General features: G+C 42.2%; 1 protein-coding gene across 1 annotated transcript in view; it reads right to left on the bottom strand.

Moving 5' to 3' along the window:
- Nucleotides 1–11,546: 11,546 nt before the first annotated feature.
- Nucleotides 11,547–20,336, bottom strand: part of FECH (ferrochelatase) — a 35,062-nt gene continuing 26,272 nt past the window's right edge. Inside the window, exons 7-11 of the mRNA XM_019755318.2 lie at nucleotides 19,187–19,285; nucleotides 16,875–16,982; nucleotides 16,297–16,461; nucleotides 13,354–13,413; nucleotides 11,547–12,877 (exon numbers count right to left, since the gene is read on the bottom strand). Of these exons, the coding sequence (XP_019610877.2) occupies nucleotides 12,743–12,877; nucleotides 13,354–13,413; nucleotides 16,297–16,461; nucleotides 16,875–16,982; nucleotides 19,187–19,285 (567 nt within the window). The 3' untranslated portion in view covers nucleotides 11,547–12,742. The remainder of the gene's footprint in view (nucleotides 12,878–13,353; nucleotides 13,414–16,296; nucleotides 16,462–16,874; nucleotides 16,983–19,186; nucleotides 19,286–20,336) is intronic.

The raw sequence follows: 20,336 nt of genomic DNA, 5'->3' as shown, positions 1-20,336 counted from the left end.
CTGTTCAGAGACCAGACCATGGGGAGAGAACAAAAGTAGATATGCCTTACCCTTTTAAACAACGATTCGGCTTGCAAATAAAATATGTGTCCTCTTCTACAGGGAAACTGAAAAATTGTGTAGGAGTATCCAGACCCTTATCACAGACCTTCTGTTTGGAAGAATTTCTCTCTGCTCTGTCTCCTCCAGGTGACTGTTTCCTTTTAACTTTGCATCAAATTATAATTTCACTGGCAGGAGTGAAAATATTGGTTCATATATCCGAACAGCAGCACAAATATGTTTAATAAAAATGTGCCCTGAACAGTGGGACCCCCCCAAAGCAATCTCAGATGAAATAAGAATCCCAGAAAGAAAGAATCCTGGTCTTAGAGTTGGAAAACCAACGCTGTGCGATGCTGGACAGCTCACCTGACCTTTCTGACCTTCCATTTCTTCATCTGTAAATTCAAATCGCACTTGTGTTTTCTGACGGCCTGGTCTGCATAGGCTCTGCCCAGGTGCAGGGACAATCTCTGACCTGTCCTGCTGCCTCTGTTCCTGGACAATCTTACCTAGACACAGGAGAAAGGATTCAATAGCTGGTTCTCTATCTCTATTCTTTAACTCAGGGATTCCACAACCTGTATCCTTCTCAGGAGGAGTGAAATACAACCCACTGAAACCATTTTCCAAATGATCCCTGAGCAGCAAACATTACTTTTAAATGTGCTACAAAATTCTTCATGTTACTTTGGAAGCCCAGTCTAAGAAATATATATGGTCTATAGTACAGCTGGTCAAAAACGGGAGCTGCAGGAGCCTTAGAGTGTTTCTGGACTGCTTCTGCCCTACTGAAAGCACAAGGCCGCCATGATTAGAAAGGTTAGGAGTCACTCGGTCGGATCAGTGCCTCTTTATACATCCCAGAGATGCTCAGAGAGGTGGCTACTTGGGACCAGACAGGACTGAGGCCCAGGTTTCTCCATTCCTGGACCATAATAATGGCTACAGAGGGAGCGTTTTCTCTGGTCCAGCACATCTGCATTTTACAGGTCATCTCGGTTCATCTTCGCAATAAACTGCTGGTAGATGCTACTCTCATGTTAGAGACGCGGAGCCAGAGTCCTGAGAGGTGCGACTACTTGCTCAGGTCTCACAGCTGGTACGTGGGGAGCCAGGATTGGGTTCCAGGTTCTGTTGAATTCCAGGCCTGTGCTTGTAACCACCCACCTCAGCCCTGAGATCCCATTTCTATGCGCTGACCACACAAGTCTGCCTCATAAACAGGGGATGTGAGCCTACCAGACCCTGGGGAGTATGGGGGTGGTTTCTAGGAAAGGCAAGAAGGGGGTGAGTGAATGGTGTCTCCCCGAAAATATGTCCACATCCTTCCTAACCCCCAAAACCTGGGGATGTGACCCATTTTGGAAAAACGGTCTTTGCAGATATAACTAAGAATCTCTAGGTGAGATCATACTGGATTATCTGGGTGGGTCCTAAATCCAACGATAAGTGTCCTTATAAGAGACAGAAGAGGAGACACAGAAATGGCCGTGTGACGATGGAGGCAAAGATGGGCGTGATGCTGCCACAAGCCAAGGAACACCTGGAAGAAGCAAGAAAGGACTGTCCCTTAGAGCCTTCGGAGGGAGCACGGCCAACACCTTGATTTCTGGCCTGCAGAAGTAAGAGAACAAATGTCTCTTTTTTAAAGCCACACAGTGTGCGGTACTTTGTTACAACAGCCCTAGGAAACTAAAACAGGGTGGAAAAAGGGTTTTCTTTCAGAAGAGTAGTGTTCCTTTTTAGGGGTGTGGGTGCAGAGGGCGCCTACCCCTCTACCTGCTCCATCATAGCTCTCCTCATCGGGTCTGGGTGGCTGCTGTGAAGCTGAAATCTCCACCTTCTGGAAAGGGAAAGAGCTGAATGAAAAGCCACCTGGTAAGTTGGCACCAACCCCCAGCCTAGACCCCAATCTGCCATCCTCATACTCTTTACCATCATAAAGCTTCCAATAATGGGGTGTTTTTGTTATTATTCCATCTGCCTTTTCCCTAATGGAACCTGTTTCTTTCTCTTTGTAAGACTTGACCATTGAACCCAAAACATTCTAGCTTGAGTCAAAAAAAATCTAGATTTACAAATTAGCCAAGGTGAGAGCATGTTCGAGAAAGGTTCTTTACTTCAGTGACCCTTTCCTTTAGAACCCTATCCCTCCTAAATATTTGTGAAATGCAATTAGATTGACAAAACTCTGTTTCCATGGAAATTTTTAGGAACACAATTCTTATGTAAAGCATCGTCCATGGTTCCCATTTCCTGTTTGTTCACGATGATCTCTGGACCCCTCCAACCCTCTGGTTGTGAGATAAAGGGCAGAGGAGCTGGCCTCTCCTACAAGACCTTGACTCTGTGACAGAACACACAGCTGACGCAACTAAATGCGCCCCCTTGCCTCACCACTGGTGGATTGAATCACCCTTCCCTGTGCCTATTCTCTTCATCTGTAAATCGAAGGACCACCTACTCCACATGAAGGCAGGTTACAAAAGGAACAACAAAATTGACTTCTTACGCTGTGTGCTGTGGACACAGGTGTTCATTGAATTGTCGTTTTGGACACTGTATGCCGGCATTTCCCACCCTTTTTTAGGTAGAACCCAGGTCAGATCCTGCTTTGCTCATGCTGCTCCAAGGAGCCCAGCAGAGCACCACTCTGGGTGGCCAGATGTGAACTGCCCAGGAGGTCAGGCCACCTCAGGCCACCCCAGACCAGGCCGAGGGCTGAGGGACCAACAAGCAACCAGAACACCGAGAAACCTGCCCTAGCATACGTGTCAGGAGGCTCTGCCTTACATATTTTCTTTTTGTATCTATTCAATATTTAATACATCCAATTAAAAAAGAATAATGGAATCCCAATCCTCAGAAGTAAATTTTGGAAATATTTGAAGATACCTTCAAAGCAGAGAAAAGGAGAGTAGAGTTTTTTTAAAGATAGAAGCTTATGGTAAGATTTCCGATAAATTGAAATCACCATAATGAAAGTTCTCTGGGACTATCTGCTTTGACCTGTGAATCATGCTGAGAAATAACCATCTCTCCTTGGACACTGGGGAATCCGTGTGGACATGCAGTTTCGAGAATACATATATAAAAGCCCAACTTTCCTCCACTTCCAGAATGAAGACTCCTTTTCTCCAGCCTCCAACTGTCCCAACCTGCAGGGGCACACGTGCACACACAATGAACCAAGAAAGGAAGGAAAAGAGATCAGTAATGAGAGAACCCACTAATGGATTGGCTTAAGTATAGAACAACATCCCATCACTGTTCTAGAAAATAATCAATCAAGCACTTAATTTTAAACATAAAAGTAAGCTGCCAGGAGACTGTTAATAGATAAGCAAATAAATTAACAGTTGTAGGTGGGATTTGAAACCGGGTCAGATTTCCCTCTCCACCAAGCTCTGAGCCCCATGCATAGAAAGGGTCTCCCCAGCGTGGCACTTGATCTCACACTGTTTCAAAGTGGGAAATCTCCTCTTAGCCAATATCCCCTCTCAGTGGGCTCGTCACTTCAGGGACTTGTCCTTTGTGCGTCTTCCATGAATTTTGTAACACCGCTACTTTAAAATATTGACGGGCAACTTGGCTTTGGCCCAGGGCCGCAGTGGGTTAATGTGGACATGAAAACCTTTAGGAGCGCAGAAGCAGGAAAAAACACATTCCCTGCTGACCTTTTTAAAGGGACAATTGTGCAAATGCAGTGGTCACCTGAGCTGAAGGCCTGCCCCACTTTGATGGACAGCTCTGCCCTCGGGGAGCTGGCTCAGAGTCCTGTGGGGACACACTCAGGTACCTGAAGACTAGTAAAGGATGAGTGAACTCCACACATAATCCCCCAAGTTGTTTTAACCTGAAACTCAACTTTCTCCCAACATTCAAACTCTTTGCAAAGTTATTGATGAATAAGGATTGATGGCTTTATAGTTTTTCTCTTTCCCTCTACCCGTGACCCACTCAGGGCAAGTGACCAAAAGTAAACAGCAACAATGAACATAAAAGGCTGGACTAGAGAATTGATCCCTGACTCCTGGAGGCTCTGTGAGTGCTCTGAACTTCTAACATCCATTCTGCCATCATACTGTCTTCATAATACCCTCCTGAAAAAACAACAGTAAAATTCCACTTCCTAAAATAAAGAGAACAATACAGCACTGGTCTGCAAATCAGGTGAATAACACAAATTAATTATCGCTACCATCTATTGTACCTTTAACACACACGCACGTGCACACATACGTACTGCACTGTCCTAAATGCATTATGCATGTGATCTCATTTAATCCTCGTTTTAAAATCTGCAAAAATATCCTTTGATCCAGAAAATCCACTTCCAAAAATTTTTCCTATAGAAATATTCGAGGATACATCCAAAGATTTCATCTACAAGAATGTCTGCCAAATACAAGCAAAAAATGAAAATAAGTTCCAAAAATTGAGAGGGGTAAACAAATTACAATATATGCATAAAATATAATATTGTGTAGCCATTTAAAACTAAGTTGTAAAAGAATATATGACAAATAAAATATGTCCATGAGCTATTTATTCAGCAAGCAATACAGAGTATAGAAAAACAGGAACAACATGAATATTTTTATAAATGCCAAGTATGTTATACATTTGCATGTAAAATATGTGAGATGAGATTCATCAAAGTGTCCTAAGACTATGGGTAATTTATTTTATCCCTTCTTTTAAATCTGTCTTACTTTCTAATTTTTTATAATTTGTAATAGGAAAAATATTTTTTTTTTTAATTTGACCTAGGCATTATGTCCAAATAGCCCTAGATGCTAATTAACTTAATAATAGCCCATTTCACATACAAAGCCCTTACCGACTGCAACGTGGGGTTACACACTCAGCTGAGCCCCACAGGGACCTTTTCAGGTAGACAGAACCGGTGTTTTAGAATCCTGGAGATCTTCAAATATACAAAAACTATCAGAGAGAATAGTACAAAGAACGAGGAGCCTCCCCCTGTCTCTTGGGCAGGCAGCACACAGACCTGTCTGCAGAGGGGCTGCCCCCAGCTGCTGGCCCCAGGGCGTCTGCTCTGAGTTCTCTCTGTCCACTGGGGATTGCCGCTCCAACCGCTACATCTGAGGCTCTGAAGGCAATATACCTCGCTCTTCCTTTGGCTTCCCCCCCACCCCACCCCCCATGAGTGCTTAGGGTCTACAGGATTCTGCTCTACTCAGGACAGGGACTGGGGTGAGGGAATATTACAGAATATACGGTAAACAAAGTCTCCGACAGAGTCTGGAGTCAGCAGTGTGATGGAGCTGGCTCATGCTGGCTCAGGAAAGGCAATTATTGGCTTCTTTTCCCAACTCTGCCATCAGTGACACCACAAAGGTTAGCTTGGAATTGGCTGTGGAGGAAATATTTAGCTCTTGGAAATCAGCAAACACTATAAACCAGGGCCTTTTCCCCCACGCCAGAGAGCAGGTTGTTAAACAGTTACCCGCATACCACCATATAGTCTCAGAAACAGAAATCCATATATTGAAATGAGGGTCAGCCTATCCAGACCCTTCATTTACACCAGACTATGCCTGCATCAACTAAGGCAGGATGTGAACGTTGTTTGGAAATAACATATTATTCAGAAAACTCTTTCAATAGTTACAAACCTTGACAATTTGCCTACTCTTCATCCTTCTTGTGGCCACTTAAATTTGTCTCCTCTTGCTGTGTCCTCTTCACGTCAAAGAAAGACCATCTAGTGCACTTCCTTCTAAACTTAACAGGCCCAAACGGGAACAAGAAGCGTGCCCTGCTCCCTCAGGGTCCCTGGGCGAGGCGACTTGTTGCCTCTGCTCTGGCTCCCAGCCCTTGAGCCACCTCCACTGAGGCTTCTTGAACAATTTCTGCTCTTTCTTCACTCGGGGACAACTCAGCTGGGAGTGAAACTTGATCAGGAGATAATTTGGCCCAGATGGAGCTAATGCAGACAGAAATAACAAGCAGAAGCAGTCAGCAGCCCATATCCTTAGTCTGGGGGGATCCATTTAAACTTTTTTTGAGAGGTGACTGTACCCAAGCGGCTACTTACCTTCAGAATGCTACCTCATGTTGCACAGCTGCAATCAAACGTGTGAAGAGAGACATTCAGCTCTCAGGAAGGTAATGCCAGGCTAACCTTTCCTATTGGATAGCACAGGCTCAGCTGGGTACTTGGCCTTGAGGGTACACACAAGGGCTCAGCATAAAATCCTGAAGATAGCCCTCGCTCCTGAGGATCAAAGGATTGTAGTAAAGGATAACATGAGGCTGGAAACGAGTGAGAGCATCGCAGAAGCGCAGATGCAGGAGAGTGGAGTGGAGGTGGAAAGAGGTCTGAGGGACACAGAAAGGGGAACAGGCTGGATGGAGTTCGTCTCCATCTGGTCAAGTTCTGAGGCAGAGGAAGAGGTTGGCATGCACTGCTTGACACAGTCGTTTTTCTTTTTTTTTTCTTTTCTGTCAAGGACCTGACAGGAGAAAGACACAAATCAAAGAAATTGCTTGTCTGCAGAGCCCAGCCCTGCGCAAAGATCGCTTTGCTTCAGGAAAACCAGGAAGCGTGAAAACAGAGGTAGGCAGGCTATGAGGACCAGCCTGTGGTGAGAGGGTCGCTCAGGTGTCAGGAAGGACTTGGGCGCCATTCCGAAACCGGCTCCGGACACGGAGCTCGACTTCATTCCCTCCGGCTGTCACAGATGTCATAAGGTTTGGCCCACTGGAGAAACGGCCGGGAAGAAACCATCCTTGTAACAGAGAGGAGGCACTCAGAGGACCACTGCTAAGCTTAAGAATAGTGAATCATGTCCGCTGAACAAGTGCCAACTGCTGTGTGTGGCCCTCATTTGAGACAATTCTCCAGGGCCCAGTGAGATGAGAAGTGGAACAAAGCCCCACTCTTTAGCCCTTTGCTGTTGGAAAGTTCTCCTCCATCCATCCCTCTGGCTGGAATTGATTGGGAGAGTCACACCTTCACTTTTCAGGGATTCTGTTAGTACAACAGGCCTGTGGGATTTTGTTGGAGACAACTGGAATCTTCTAAAAAGATTAAAATACCTAGTCACCATGGGGTAGCTTCCACTCTAACTAGACAATGATAGATAGAAAGAGCTGCCTCTCTGTAGATAATGAATCTGGAGAACAATACAAGTATGCATTCCACATATATCATTTCTATCCTCCCAGAAAAGTTCCCTTTTCGGCAGTGTGCTGGTTAAATGGTCGCCAACCAGCACTCTGAAATAACAACCTATGCATATATATCTGTGAATGTATGTTTATTATAAATTTTACCAGTATAAAAGATGTAGGAAACACAATTCACAAATAATAATAAAATACACAGAATTCTTTACTATAAATTCCACATAGCTGATTGGTTCTCAAAGAATCCTTTTGTTGATTTTTCCCAAGCTCTGGTATCTGTAGCCAACCTACGGTTGCAACATGGTACTTCTGACATGATGTTGGTGTTTTTGCTTACATTAATGAGTAATGCAAACAGAAGGGGACATTTTCATATGTGGAAGCTTCACTTGGATAAATCAGATAATAGTTTTCATATGTGGAAGAGTATTTCCTCGAGACACAACTTTTAATCTGCATTATTAACAATTTTTCCATCCCTCTCATAAGTCTAAATAATCAACAAAACAATTAATCAAGTCCTAATTTGTAGCATTGCTGATTTCCACAGCGTAGAACGTCCTACTGCAGCCCATTTCAGCCTACCATCGTGATGTCACTGAACGAACCTGGAAAGAGACACAGTGGCCTATTATATCGAATTGCCACCAGATAGGTCCAATAGACAGAAATAACCTCTAGGACAAAGATAATAAAATATAGTAAAATAATTGGGAAGTGGCCAAGTTTGAGTACTTGTTACCTTTGTTTTTAATGCAATTTAATTGTAAATTATAGAATTTTTAAGGATTGCTGTGTTTAGCAACCTGAAAATTTAACAGTTGGCTCTTGAGAACCCGCACACCCCTGCTTGCACACCTGTGTAGCCTGCTCCATCCCCTACATATAAACTTTTTTAAATAAGGAAAAAGTGAAAATACAAAATACTTCATGAATTCTCAGGGTGAAAACCTATTATTTCTTAACATGTCAGGAAAGTAAAGCTTTAACCCAGAGAGGAGACTGGCAGGAGAAAAATTGGCCTATGTGTTCCCATTTCAGGAGCAGGCTGCTGCTAAGAGTGCGTAGAATGTCAGTGACAGCCATCAAGCAACCGGAAACAGGACCCAATTGCTGCCCAGGGGCTTCTAACAAAGGCCCAAACCAGGCTTTTTTCCAAAACTGTTTTTAATTCCAACATCCCTCTTAATGGCTTACTATAGGCTAATTTAGCCAGTAGTTGTTATACTAAAAATAGAAGCTAATGATTTCAGCTAAAAACAACTAAGCCGGTACTATCAAAGTATACTTATTAGAAGAAACTGATTATAACAGGGCACATTTGTTTTCCACTTCCTTTTCCCTGAAGAAAGGCTTAGTAAGATTCCCACATCGAAAGCAAAAGCATTTCTTCCTGTCCTGGCATCCTAGACTATTAGGAATGTGTTCTCTAGAGGGTACCCACTTCCCAGAGCTCGGCTGAGATTCAGCTCACGCAGGCAGGGGTGATCCCACAAAGGGGACTGGCCGCTATTGTTCACCACATCAGTGCCATTTGACAAATAATGACAGCATCACCTGATTTCTCTTGAGCACCCACGGGTACCCACCACACAGCTCGCTGCCATAGACCTTAGAGCTCGGCATGCTTTATACTTTCCAAAGTAAGTGCATTTTGAAAAAAAGCATGACGTTTAAGGCAAAGATCAGATCAGAGCCATACCACACAACGGTCCAGCTGAAAGAAATCTAGCAAAGAAAAAAGAAAAAAATCAAGTTTTTGGGTGCCACTGTTTGAATTAACCAGGAATGCTAGAACGTAAGCACATGAAACTTCAATATACTGATGACATGATTAAATATTTTAACTGGCAACAATTCAAGCAGAATTCAGGTTTCTTGAGCCATCTGACATTCAGATTTAATCCATTTGATGTATGGTCCCTGAAACCTTAAGATACTTGTTTCTATAAAATGAATGCTGAGTGTCACAAAAAGCCACCTGGACTGGAGAAGTTAATGAAGAGGCTTCTTACGAAGGAATCCCAATTATTAGGCAATGAGAACAAAACTCCTAGGAATGATATTTACAAAGCCATTCTGGGGCATGACCTTGATTAAATGCTTTTAATTTTACAACTTTTAGAAATAATGAAAGCAACGATTAGCTTTTTGTCCTCTGAGGACTGCCCGTGCTGCTATGATTTTAATGTAGGGTACTAGTTTTAGTGGTAACTAGTTTAGTGGTAACTCAGAATTTTCTTTCCTAGCATATGACATCTCATTGGATTTCCCATTTCCACTTACTGTTGGGAAGCCTGTTCCTAATGCCATCTTCAGGACTCTGACAGAGGTGAAGGGCTTATGTTGAGGTACTCAAGATGCGGTCAGAGGCTCCTGGCTTATGCACCTGTGCGTGCGTAGGTGTCCGTTCTTTCTTAGGACCGCCAGCTCTAAATTCTGCCCTCCAGCTATAGCTACACAAGCTGGCCCCTTACCCCAACCCCGCCGGCCCCAAAGTGGAGGCGCAAACACAGCAGAGCTCCGAGGACTGCACACCCGCGTCGCTACCTGCACTCGGTGAGTGCGCGTTTCCTGTTGCCCCCACTCAGTGGTGCCGGCTCACCTTCGTGGTGTAACATGTTTTGGATAAACACAATGGCATCAGTTTGAGCAAACGCTCTCTTGGATGCCTAAATTAGGGTTTCATGAATGAAATACCCATTTATGTAAATGGATTAGCTGAGGGGAAAGAAATGTAGCTACTTTATTCGGCGACTCATCCCACCAAATCAGTGTACTTTCCCCCAAGAAAAAGAAGAAAACCTATTCTAAGAGAGCCGCTGAACACATAAATGATGTAAATTTAGGACTGTTGTTATAATATAATGTACCTTCTGGCAGGCTGAGTTTGGGCAACTTGGAGCAGAAAACCCACATAACCATTGTCTAAATAATTTCAGCCATAAGGGGAAAATTAACGGAATCCTAGCAAACTGTTATGTTCTGCGCATGGATTACTTGACCAAGGATATATATACTCCGAGGAAAAGGCATGGATTTTTACTTTTCAGTCAGCACCAACACACTTCTGATATACTGTTCAAGGGCTTTTAACAAGTTTAATTTCTCCTAATATGAAGCAAATTTTCTTTGAGTGCAAACATTTCTTTTTATTTTAGAAAGGCAAGTAGTTCCAGAATGCATTGTCAAGAATTCCTTGTACAGGCACCTGGGCCTTAGGTAACCCTGGCAAGCTAAACGGCCTCTTCATCGCAGCTCCTGCAAGTTTTCGGTAGAAGTTGATTCATCAATTAAAGCAAGGTCTGCAAATAAGTGCAGCTTGAAGAAACTGCTAGCAATGTATCACTAATGACCAGGGCAAACATTTGTATTTCAAAGTTGACAAACAGGATAACAATTCTCAAAGACTATTAGCCCTAGAAAGAGCAATTGCTGATTTTGTCCTACCAAATGCTACCCTTGCTTATGACGAAAGTCATAACCATCTATGGTTAATAAGTCAAAGGTTAACACTTCTTAGAACAACAAATGCCATGGGCAGTGATCCCAATATACCCCATTTGCCTCTCATTACAAAGGCCAGTCTGGTCCCAACTCAGAATCAAGGATATCCAGACAGCTCAGTCATACTGTTAATTTGGATGTATCCTTAGCAAATGAGGGGCTTCAGATACCCTAGCAAGAGCTCCTAAATTGGAGTTTTCTGCAACGTGTCCATAATAATATATATTCGACTCTAAAGCAGTGGAAGTAAGGCAGGCCCTCAGGAAATTTCCTGAAGGAGGGAGAATGGCCACAAGCAGAACCTGACTTCCAGCGTCATGGCACTAACCCAGAGTATTCACTTCATGTGGGACAGTCACTCGAAGTCTGCCTTGAACCGAATCTTCAAAAAGCTGATGGAAACAAATGAGGAAAATTCTAAAGAACTACCTATGCCTTGTACCTTTCTCTGGAAACACCATCTAATAGGAAAACCAATTTGAAAAAATATATATAGATACTACTCAGATTTCAGAGTCATTACCAGTGTGGGCAAACTATTAACTAAAGTGGATGGCATGTTTCTTTTCTCGTATTACAAAGTAAATTCTTATTTAATAATTTTGATTATTAACTAATTTGGATTAGTTTTAACAGAGAACATAAATCAAACTGGCTAAAACGTGACCGATGTCATAATATGTATTAATATAGTAAGTCCTGAATATAGAAGATCTATGATTCTTCTAATACTTCCACTTTATAAACTGGCTTTTAAAAAAACATCAAAGAAATGCTCTTTTGAAGAACAAAGTTTTAGGGCAACGAGGAAAGACAAAGTAATCATTACAAATTCATTATGGATCCATCAGTGATTTTTTTAATCCATTTAAATCCAAGTATAGAAAATCAAACTCCGATCCTACATTATTTCTACATTTTTTAGAACAAGTTTTCACTCACAAATTCAAGGTTACAACGGCCTTAAAAATATCCACAGGAAAAGACTGACATGAAATACAATATGATGAATAGTTGTTGCATTAGGGTGGTTATTTTTCTTTTCTCTATTTTTCAAATTTCCTATAGTGTGTTATATAATTTCTGAAATAAAACATTGTAAGTTAAGAAAGAATTCAAGGTTATAAAACATGGTTGACTTTACAAAATAATTCTTCAAACAAACAGGAGGAAAGGAGACGTTCAACCAAGATAAAGAAGATGCCTGATGGAAAGGTTGACGGGGTCCTGGGAGATGCAGCTGATCATTAGCGTTTCCCAGCAGCGCTGTCCTTGGAGACAGGAAGCAGCAGGAGCCCCCTTTCCTGGGGCACACAGATTCCCACCAAGGCGTGGATGACAGGCGCTGCATTTCTACACATTTATTAGCCTTGTGCCTGGGGAATCGCAGAGCACTTTTGGAATCTGCCCTTGATTTGCTTTTATGGTGAGGAACAGTGAGGTTCACACTCAAGTACTGAAACAACCAGTAACAGTAACAGCACTGGCAAAGCAGCCATTGCAGGCTACCACGCGGTCTCCCAGCATTCTGTAACCCACAGGCTTAGGAAAGATTAGGTACACCTCTTTTTCAAATTATATTTCATTTACTCAATTATGTTCTCAAAAAAAAACACTCTATGCACAAGACTGTAAACAGATGCCCTTCACACTGACAGCCCCCAGAGGGGACTCATAATACCCTTGCAGGTGGTTTTTTGGGGCAATAAAACTAAAATCTGTATTTAAAATATGTGTGCGTTTTGAAAGATAAATTTTTAAAACTCATTCTTCAAAGAGCCTAGTGGCCATTCCCAACTAGTAACTTTACCCACAGAGAGGGAATATAAATGCTCACTGTGTCTGTATATAAAAATAGAAAACCCTCAATACGCATTTCAGAGTCTGTTCCTCAAGGAATCACATGATATGCCAGAGGCTGTACGTGTACTCATGTAACTCCCTTCTTTGATCTCCAAGTACATCCTCCTCCACGGCCTCAGTGTCTGGAGGTCGGGCATTTGCCTAATCCCGCGGGGTCCTCTGGCAGGTGTCACAGCTGCTGGTTGGTGAAGAAGGATTTGGTCTCCCTGCAGACGGGATTGACACAGAGCGGACAGCTCAGAGTCAACTGCTTGGAGCACAGCTCGTTTGACTGGATGTGTGAGCGTACCAAGTCAGCCAGGGCCTGGAAGGCGGACAAGAAGCAAAGATCCATCAGAAGCAAAAAGTCCGCTGTCTCCCCATGCATTTCCCCCTCCCATCTGCCCAGATAGTCATTATGGCTTGGGGTTTCTTTTAATCTGAATTATGAATCCTTTGAACCAAATTCTTTAATATTCTCCTTTCCCAAGAAGCTCCGCTTAGAGAAAACTTAAAATAGAGATTTGAGAAAATGAAATCCTCTTACCCCACCTGCTAACCCTTATCTCTGAAAGGTGGGTTTGAAATTAGACATAGTTATAGGTGGGTAGAAATCAGAAAATTGGGGCTATCGAGAGGAAAAAAGGAGTGAGATAAGAGTATAAGGAATTCGATTTTATTTTTGTAATTAATTGGAACTCAAAATGTTCTAATATGTGAGAAAACCAATATTCTGTAAGAGTTTCTCAGAGGATTACTCTCCGATATGTTCTACTAAAATGGTTGTAATACTATAGATACCTTCGAGAACAATGGATTTCCATTAAGAGACTCTGCTCTTCTGATGTTTTCAACTCCACACTGAATCAAATGAGAAACGGGAGGAAAAACACGTACACATTTTATTTTCCTTTTTTTAAAAAAAAAAAAAAAGAAACTGACTGCTACCAAAAAAAAGCAAATAAACAAACACATACAGACATACACATATACAACTCAAAGTCTTACTTCAAAAGAGTTCCTGGACTGCTCGGAAATGAAAAGTAGTCGCAGGGCCAAGCACACATGCTGCTTTTCACCTCTGTTATCATAAAATTGCTCTTCAATTTCTATTCTTTCCCGCACCCCATTGCCTTCCCAGGTGCTTTGTTTCCAAACCATTTTTGAAGTTGTATTTGATAGGATCCCCAAGTAATTTAAATCTGCTTACCCTTCTTTTTTTATTGTACCTCTATAACGCATACCTGTATAGACTCTACCTAAGCACAATGTTGCTTTAATTAAGTAAATTTTTATATCTGTTTTGATTCCAAGTGCTAAAAGAGGTAATTAATTTAATGTACATGTAACCTAGATTGGATACAATTCAGTTTGGGATTTTAAATATACTCTTACAGTTAGAAATCTAAAATAAAAATCTGAGGATTGTTTCACTACCATTCCTGCTCCCCTCTCCAAAAATATTCAGTTAATTACCCCCCAAGTAAGTGAGAAATATCTCATTATTATTTACTCAGGTAGTTAGGATCTTCTCTTTCCCTTTCTAAAATGCTGATGCTTTTCAGTTGTTTTATATTTTATGTTAGCATTAACATCAGGAGACTGGCATGGGGAAAACGCTGAGATTCAGCCAACATATAGTTCTCAACTTAAAAAGAGACTGTAGGGGCGGCAGGATGGCTCAGATGGTTAGAGCGCAGCTTCTCAACAACAAGGTTGCCCGTTCAATTCCCACATGGGATGGTGGGCTGTGCCCCCTGCAACTAAAGACTGAAAACGGCAACTGGACTTGGAGCTGAGCTGTGCCCTCCACAACTAGATTGAAGGACAACAACTTGGAGTTGAAGGGCCCTGGAGAAGCACACTGTTCCCCAATAAAAGACAAAAAAGAAAGACTGTATTCTCAAACTTCCTGGAGAATTCAGTAGCAGCATAGTAACCAGTGTTGGCAAACTGTGTTCTCAAACACTGCTGATGGGAGAGTTAAAGGATACATTTCTGGAGGGCAATCCAGTAAAATACACACATCAACATTTCAATTCCTAGGAATTTATGCTAACAAAACAGTGGGAAAAATAAAAAAGAAAACGATGTTTATTACAGAGCAGTTTATGACAACAAAAAGTTAGAAACATCTTTAATGTATACTAATCAAGAATTTGTTAAAAATAATTACATAGATCTAATTATATTTATTGATTTGTGTCCATAATATATTTTTAAGAAAAAATATAAAATACCATTTTTGTTAAACGTGTGGAAGAATACCATTTTAATTAAAATACACACACATTTAGAGGAGAAGGGGCCTTATTTTTATAAACTAGTAACATATTATGTCTGAGGGGTAAGATTCTGAGTGACTTCTACTCTCTATGTTATACTTCTCTCAACTGTCCGAACTCTTTATTATTTTTATTATCAAAAAAGCAATAAATTATTTCTATTTGAGGAAAACATTCAAAACACTTTTAAAAGAAAGTCAGTTATTTTAAACGCTGCATATTCTACCATCAAAATAATGAAATAAATTGTAGCTAGGTGGTTTTCTTTATTCTCTATATGGATGAATTTATTACTCACGAATAATCCATTTGATTACTTAGGAATGACCTCAGTTTAGTAATATGAATGAATGTGAATTATCGTTCAATACAAACAAAAACTTGTTTTCTATATGCACTGTATTTGCACTGAAGTCTTTTTAGCAAGCTCACAATTAGTCAAGGTCAAAGTGAGATAACAGAAGGCATTTTTAAATGAAATCCATAGATAACCCTGCAAACCCATTGTAGCCAATTACAACTTTCCCTTAAATTCTTTATCAGAACTATAGACAAGTAATGGAGGCCCCCTCTAACTTCCTCAGTGCTTGCATGATGACCAGCAAGTATACACGAGAATCTGTGGGGTTGGGTACTGGCTCAAGTTCTCCCCTGGCCCACTCTCCACCCTGCCCTGCACCTGCCACCCAGTCCCAGGGACAATGAAGTATCCTTTGAGGCCAGGCCTCCATCAATCACACATGGGATGAGCAGGACCAGGAGTTCTGGCAGAAGATGACAGGGGAAGGGCTTCTTGGGTCCCACAAGGGCTTCCAAAATTCCCATAGAAATAATGCTATAAATTGAACTCAAGTTTCAGGCTGGTTCTCGGAAGCTATGAGATGGGCGAACAATTGTTTTTCTCTACTCTGAATGACAACTCACATCCATCTTACATTATTTGTTATTTCAATAATCAGATTGATCACAACACAGTAGCAAACAGCTAATTGAGTGCATAAAAGGGTAGCCAAGAAAATTATCACACATACTGCTTCAGTATTCATTCCATGCTCTTCTCTTAAATGACCATGAAACCCAATGAGAAGCAGGGTAATAGCCCCAAGTAAAGGGCACTGTTAAGGAATGACAGAAAATTTTTTCTTCCAAATTGGTGAGACGTACAATTATTTTTTCTTAAGGAAATACAGTTATTACTTTCAGGTTGTACAGGAAGTCAAACTGAAAAACCATGCTGCCACTCACAGTGGGCCACCTGGTTTCAGAAAGGCACAGAGGTATTTCCCCTGACAAGAAATTGACTGGGTATGTTCAGATTATTACTCTGATTAAGTATTCAGAACGAGGGGGATGCAGTACATGCAAACATATACACCAAACAATATTTCTGAATGATATAATTAGACCACTACAGAGAACAAATCACAGTGGGATTAGGAAGCCAGACGGTGGCACTTACCTCGTTAGCCAGAACCTGAGAGTACTCGATGTCCAGTTCATAGAGGGTTTCAATGTGATCGCTGGTAAACGCTATCGGCACCAGAAGGATGTTCTTCCAGCCCCTCTCACAAAGCCCTTTGATAGTCTCGTCTGTTTGAGGCCCCAGCCAGGGCATCGGACCAACCTGCGAGCAAGGAGGATGAATGCAGACAGGGACCACTCCTCCCGTGTGTCCACGGCACGCCACAGCCCACTGCCACCTCCCTTCACAGCGAGGGCCTTATAGGTGTGAATGGCTTACACCTGCTTTCATGGGTTTTGGTATTTCCACACTAAAGCTTGAATCCTTCTAGAAGTTGGCAGAATGCAAAAAATTTCTGTCATTACAACTGAAAACAGTATGCTAAGTCCATGGAACTCAGCTAGTCACTTGATTTCCCCTTCCATCTTGCTTGCAGAGTTCTGACAGTGGTGAGTAATCAGGTTACACAACATTCTGTCTATATGAAAGAGCCAAATGTCATCGTTTTATACCTAGTCCTAAAACACACGTCCACAAAAGAGCTGACTGCTGGCAAACGTGTGGAAGCCACCTACCTTGGACTGCCAGACAAGTCGGTAGGGATTGGAGTAACCCAGCTTCTCCATGACTCTCTGGACAGTGGCGCCCACCTCCTGAGGATAGGGGTCCCCTCTGTTGACCACCTGCAGCAGAGACACACAGGTGTACAGACGCCAACACTGTGGAGGGTTCTGAGAACCTCCAACAGCACAGGGAGATGGCGTGAGCCCTGCAGACTCCTCCCCTTCTGTCTTCTGCACCAATGGCAACGACAGGAACTCAATCCCCGAAGTTCCTTGAATCCATTTCTTCATTGGCTGAAGGAGGACACTACACTTGATCATCTCTGAAGCCCTACGAATACGTCAGATTCTGTGTTCCATATTATTCACGGGATACTGACAATGTACACGCCAGTAAGTAGATGCTAATGTGGAAGGAATAAGGGAAATACAAAGTCGTCATCAGAACAGCACAGAAACAACTGCCACAGGCAAGCTCCACGGATGGGTGCTAAAATCAGTGGGCAAAAGCCGGAGAAAGAACAAGACATTTGCATAGTCTGGAAGAATCCCCCCGGAGATATTTTCAATTACAAAGAGAAAAAGAGTAACTATACAATGGACAAATCCAGCAGACATCACCTTCGACAAATGACCACAGATCAACGCCAGCAGTAAGTCATACGGCCATCATGTACCTCGGCCATGATGCACTGAGAAGGACGGATCCCCTGGGGGGCTCTTCCCTGTGACACAGAACCTCAGTCTAATCGTGAGAACACACCAGCTACCTCCACACGGAGGAGCACACGAAGAAATAACTGACATTCTACAAAATCACTCTTCAAAAATACCCACGTCATGAAAACAAAGACAGTGTGAGGTTCTTGGCTCTGACCCCTCGACTGTGGTTATGTGCAACGTCCACATTGGGCAAAGCTATGCAGAGGAGATGGGGCGACTCTCTGTTCTTGCAAATTTTCGGTGAAGTCTAAAATTATTTCACATACGTTTTTAAAAAGTCGTGAAGAGGACGGAAAGTCACTAGAGGCAAGTGCAGCGGAAAAGAAGAGCTTGCTCGGTCAGTTTTCTTCCTCAGCAGTCCCACACTGTCCTGTCCCCAACCCCTTTCTTATTCTCATGACTTCTTGGCATTCCTCAGTCCCACACAGAGCCCTTGGGCAGCGGAAAAAAAAAAGAAAAATCACAAACAAACCTGGAAGCAGCATGCTCAGTCCTGGAGGGAAAAAAGGGAAGCGAGGCCGAGGGTGAGAGAAGAGAAGGCAGCACCTGGAAACGTTCATGGATAAAAATGTGTTTCCTCCTTTCCCAGTTCAAGAGCTTCCCTTCTGGCACTTCAGACATGGCCTCATCACACATAGGACAGTTATAAATAGGATGAGGGAGGAGAAGGAAGATGGCCATGTGAAGAGGATTTGCATAACACAAGAAAAGAGAATGTGAACCTGTTCAAAGAAAACAGGCAGGCTTCCAGAAGCCAGAAATCTATCTCCAGAGCCACATACTGCTGAAATGGCAACGGCTTAGTTGAGATGGAGGAGTGGAAAAGCTGCAAAGGGCTCAACCCTGGTGACCACCAGGTGGCAGTAAAGACCAATTAGAAGAGTGCCCCAGACACAAGTTGACTCCATTAATCCTGGAGTTAAAACCTTAACAACACCTTATGAAAATGTAATTCCCCACCTCTCCAGCTTTGAAAGCAGTGTCTGTAGGACACGATGCTACTTCTGAGATCACAAAGCTGGCTGCTCATTCCAGACACTTCTATATATCACAGCACACAAGCTTGATCATTCTCATTTCTAAAATTATAATAGCTATGGCACGATGCAGTATTTTGATGAACAGCCAGTGTAATATGATAAACTAAAGAGCAATCAATCACAACTTGATACACTCTATTGTCACTTGCCAAAGTGTGGTCCTTAGTCTGAGGGAGTTAAAAATGGCCATCGCTTCCTGGAATTCAAACTGCCCCATCAAGTCTGGAGGACACAATAGTGGGATTGAACGTGCTTGGTCTGAAGGAGGTCCTATGATTCCAGTTCATGGAAATCCATATTCTTTTAACTGTCCCACTTATTTAAAATTTTTAGATATGAATATATCTTCAAGTTATAATCTTTATATTATAAATTATAAATATTATAATTTGAATGAGTTATTAGGTTTCAAGAAGTAAGTCGAGTTACATGAGCACCACGTTAAGTCAGATTTCAGAATTCATCCTTGCACTGGGCTTCGGACGTTCTGGAAGCTGGGTCCAGGTGGCACATTTAGAAATGTCTTACCACAAGGTCATCTGACAAAGTGTTCTTACTTACGGACATTGGCAGTGAGTGAGCAGAAAAAAGGATGACCACCTCGCTTCTCTTCTCCAGTGGAAAATGGTCCAGTTCTTTCAGAATGTGGTCTGCAAAGCACTGCGGGAATAACCACAAAGGGGGATCGGGAGAACATGGGAAGCAAGAAATGGAAGGAAAAGAGAGTATTTTTTACATGAGAGCTACACCAAATATCTCAGAGTAACCCTCAACAATCGGAACCCTCTTTTTTTTTAAAAAAAACTGCAAACAGTACAGTCTCTCCTGCTTTGGTTCCTCATCAAAATGGCTCATAACAGTTTCAGGGGCCGAGGGAATTTGATGGGAAACTTCTGACGCTTGCTAATGGCTCACTGAAAATGAACGCGCTGGAGCTGCTTCCCCTCGGGAGGAACAGGGCACACTTCCAGATGGAAAGAAAACACAGATGGGAAGGAGAAGTTGTTTTAAGACCTCCGATTTGCTCGGTTAGCAGGAAAACAGCTTACAGGGTCTTTCTAAATCTCCTTAGTTTGGCTTTCAGGCATATTGCATTAAAATACATTAGACAGAAATAGTAGAGGAATAAAAAAATATCTATTTTTATGACCATTTCCTTCTGAGCCCAGTATCCTCACTGAGTCAATCTTCATAAAACAGATGAGAGGTTGTACAACCCTCATTAAATTCACAGAGGGGGGAAAGATGCGGCCGACTTGGGGGCCCATTCAGTCCCATCTGTGGAACTTGGGCTAGAACGCAGGCTCCACCTCCTCCCCCAAATCTCTGTCCACCAGACCAGTTAATTCCCTTCGTCTAGTTGGCACTTTCTGATTCACATCAATAGGTGCTGAAATACCAGCTCTGAAGAGGCTTGCTTTCATCTTACACTTTAATCATTCTTTGTCATTTCACTTATAAAGCAAATGCTACAGAGGACATTAACGGGTCAATGGACACAATTCTAATATGAACATAGATTAGATAAATTAATCAATGTTAAATGTACTGAAGTTGAATATTGTACCATGGTTATGGAAGAAAATATCACTGCTATTTAGGTGTAAAGGGTGATATCTGTCATATATACATGAAACTTATTCAGGAGAGTTACGTATATGTAACACATATACATACACACAGAGATAAATAATAATACGTGAATCTAGGC

This window comes from Rhinolophus sinicus, linkage group LG09 (genome assembly GCF_036562045.2).
Source record: "Rhinolophus sinicus isolate RSC01 linkage group LG09, ASM3656204v1, whole genome shotgun sequence".
NCBI lineage: Eukaryota > Metazoa > Chordata > Mammalia > Chiroptera > Rhinolophidae > Rhinolophus > Rhinolophus sinicus.
The sequence above is the reverse complement of the archived record's forward strand: the minus strand, read 5'-3'. Positions and strand labels throughout refer to the sequence as shown.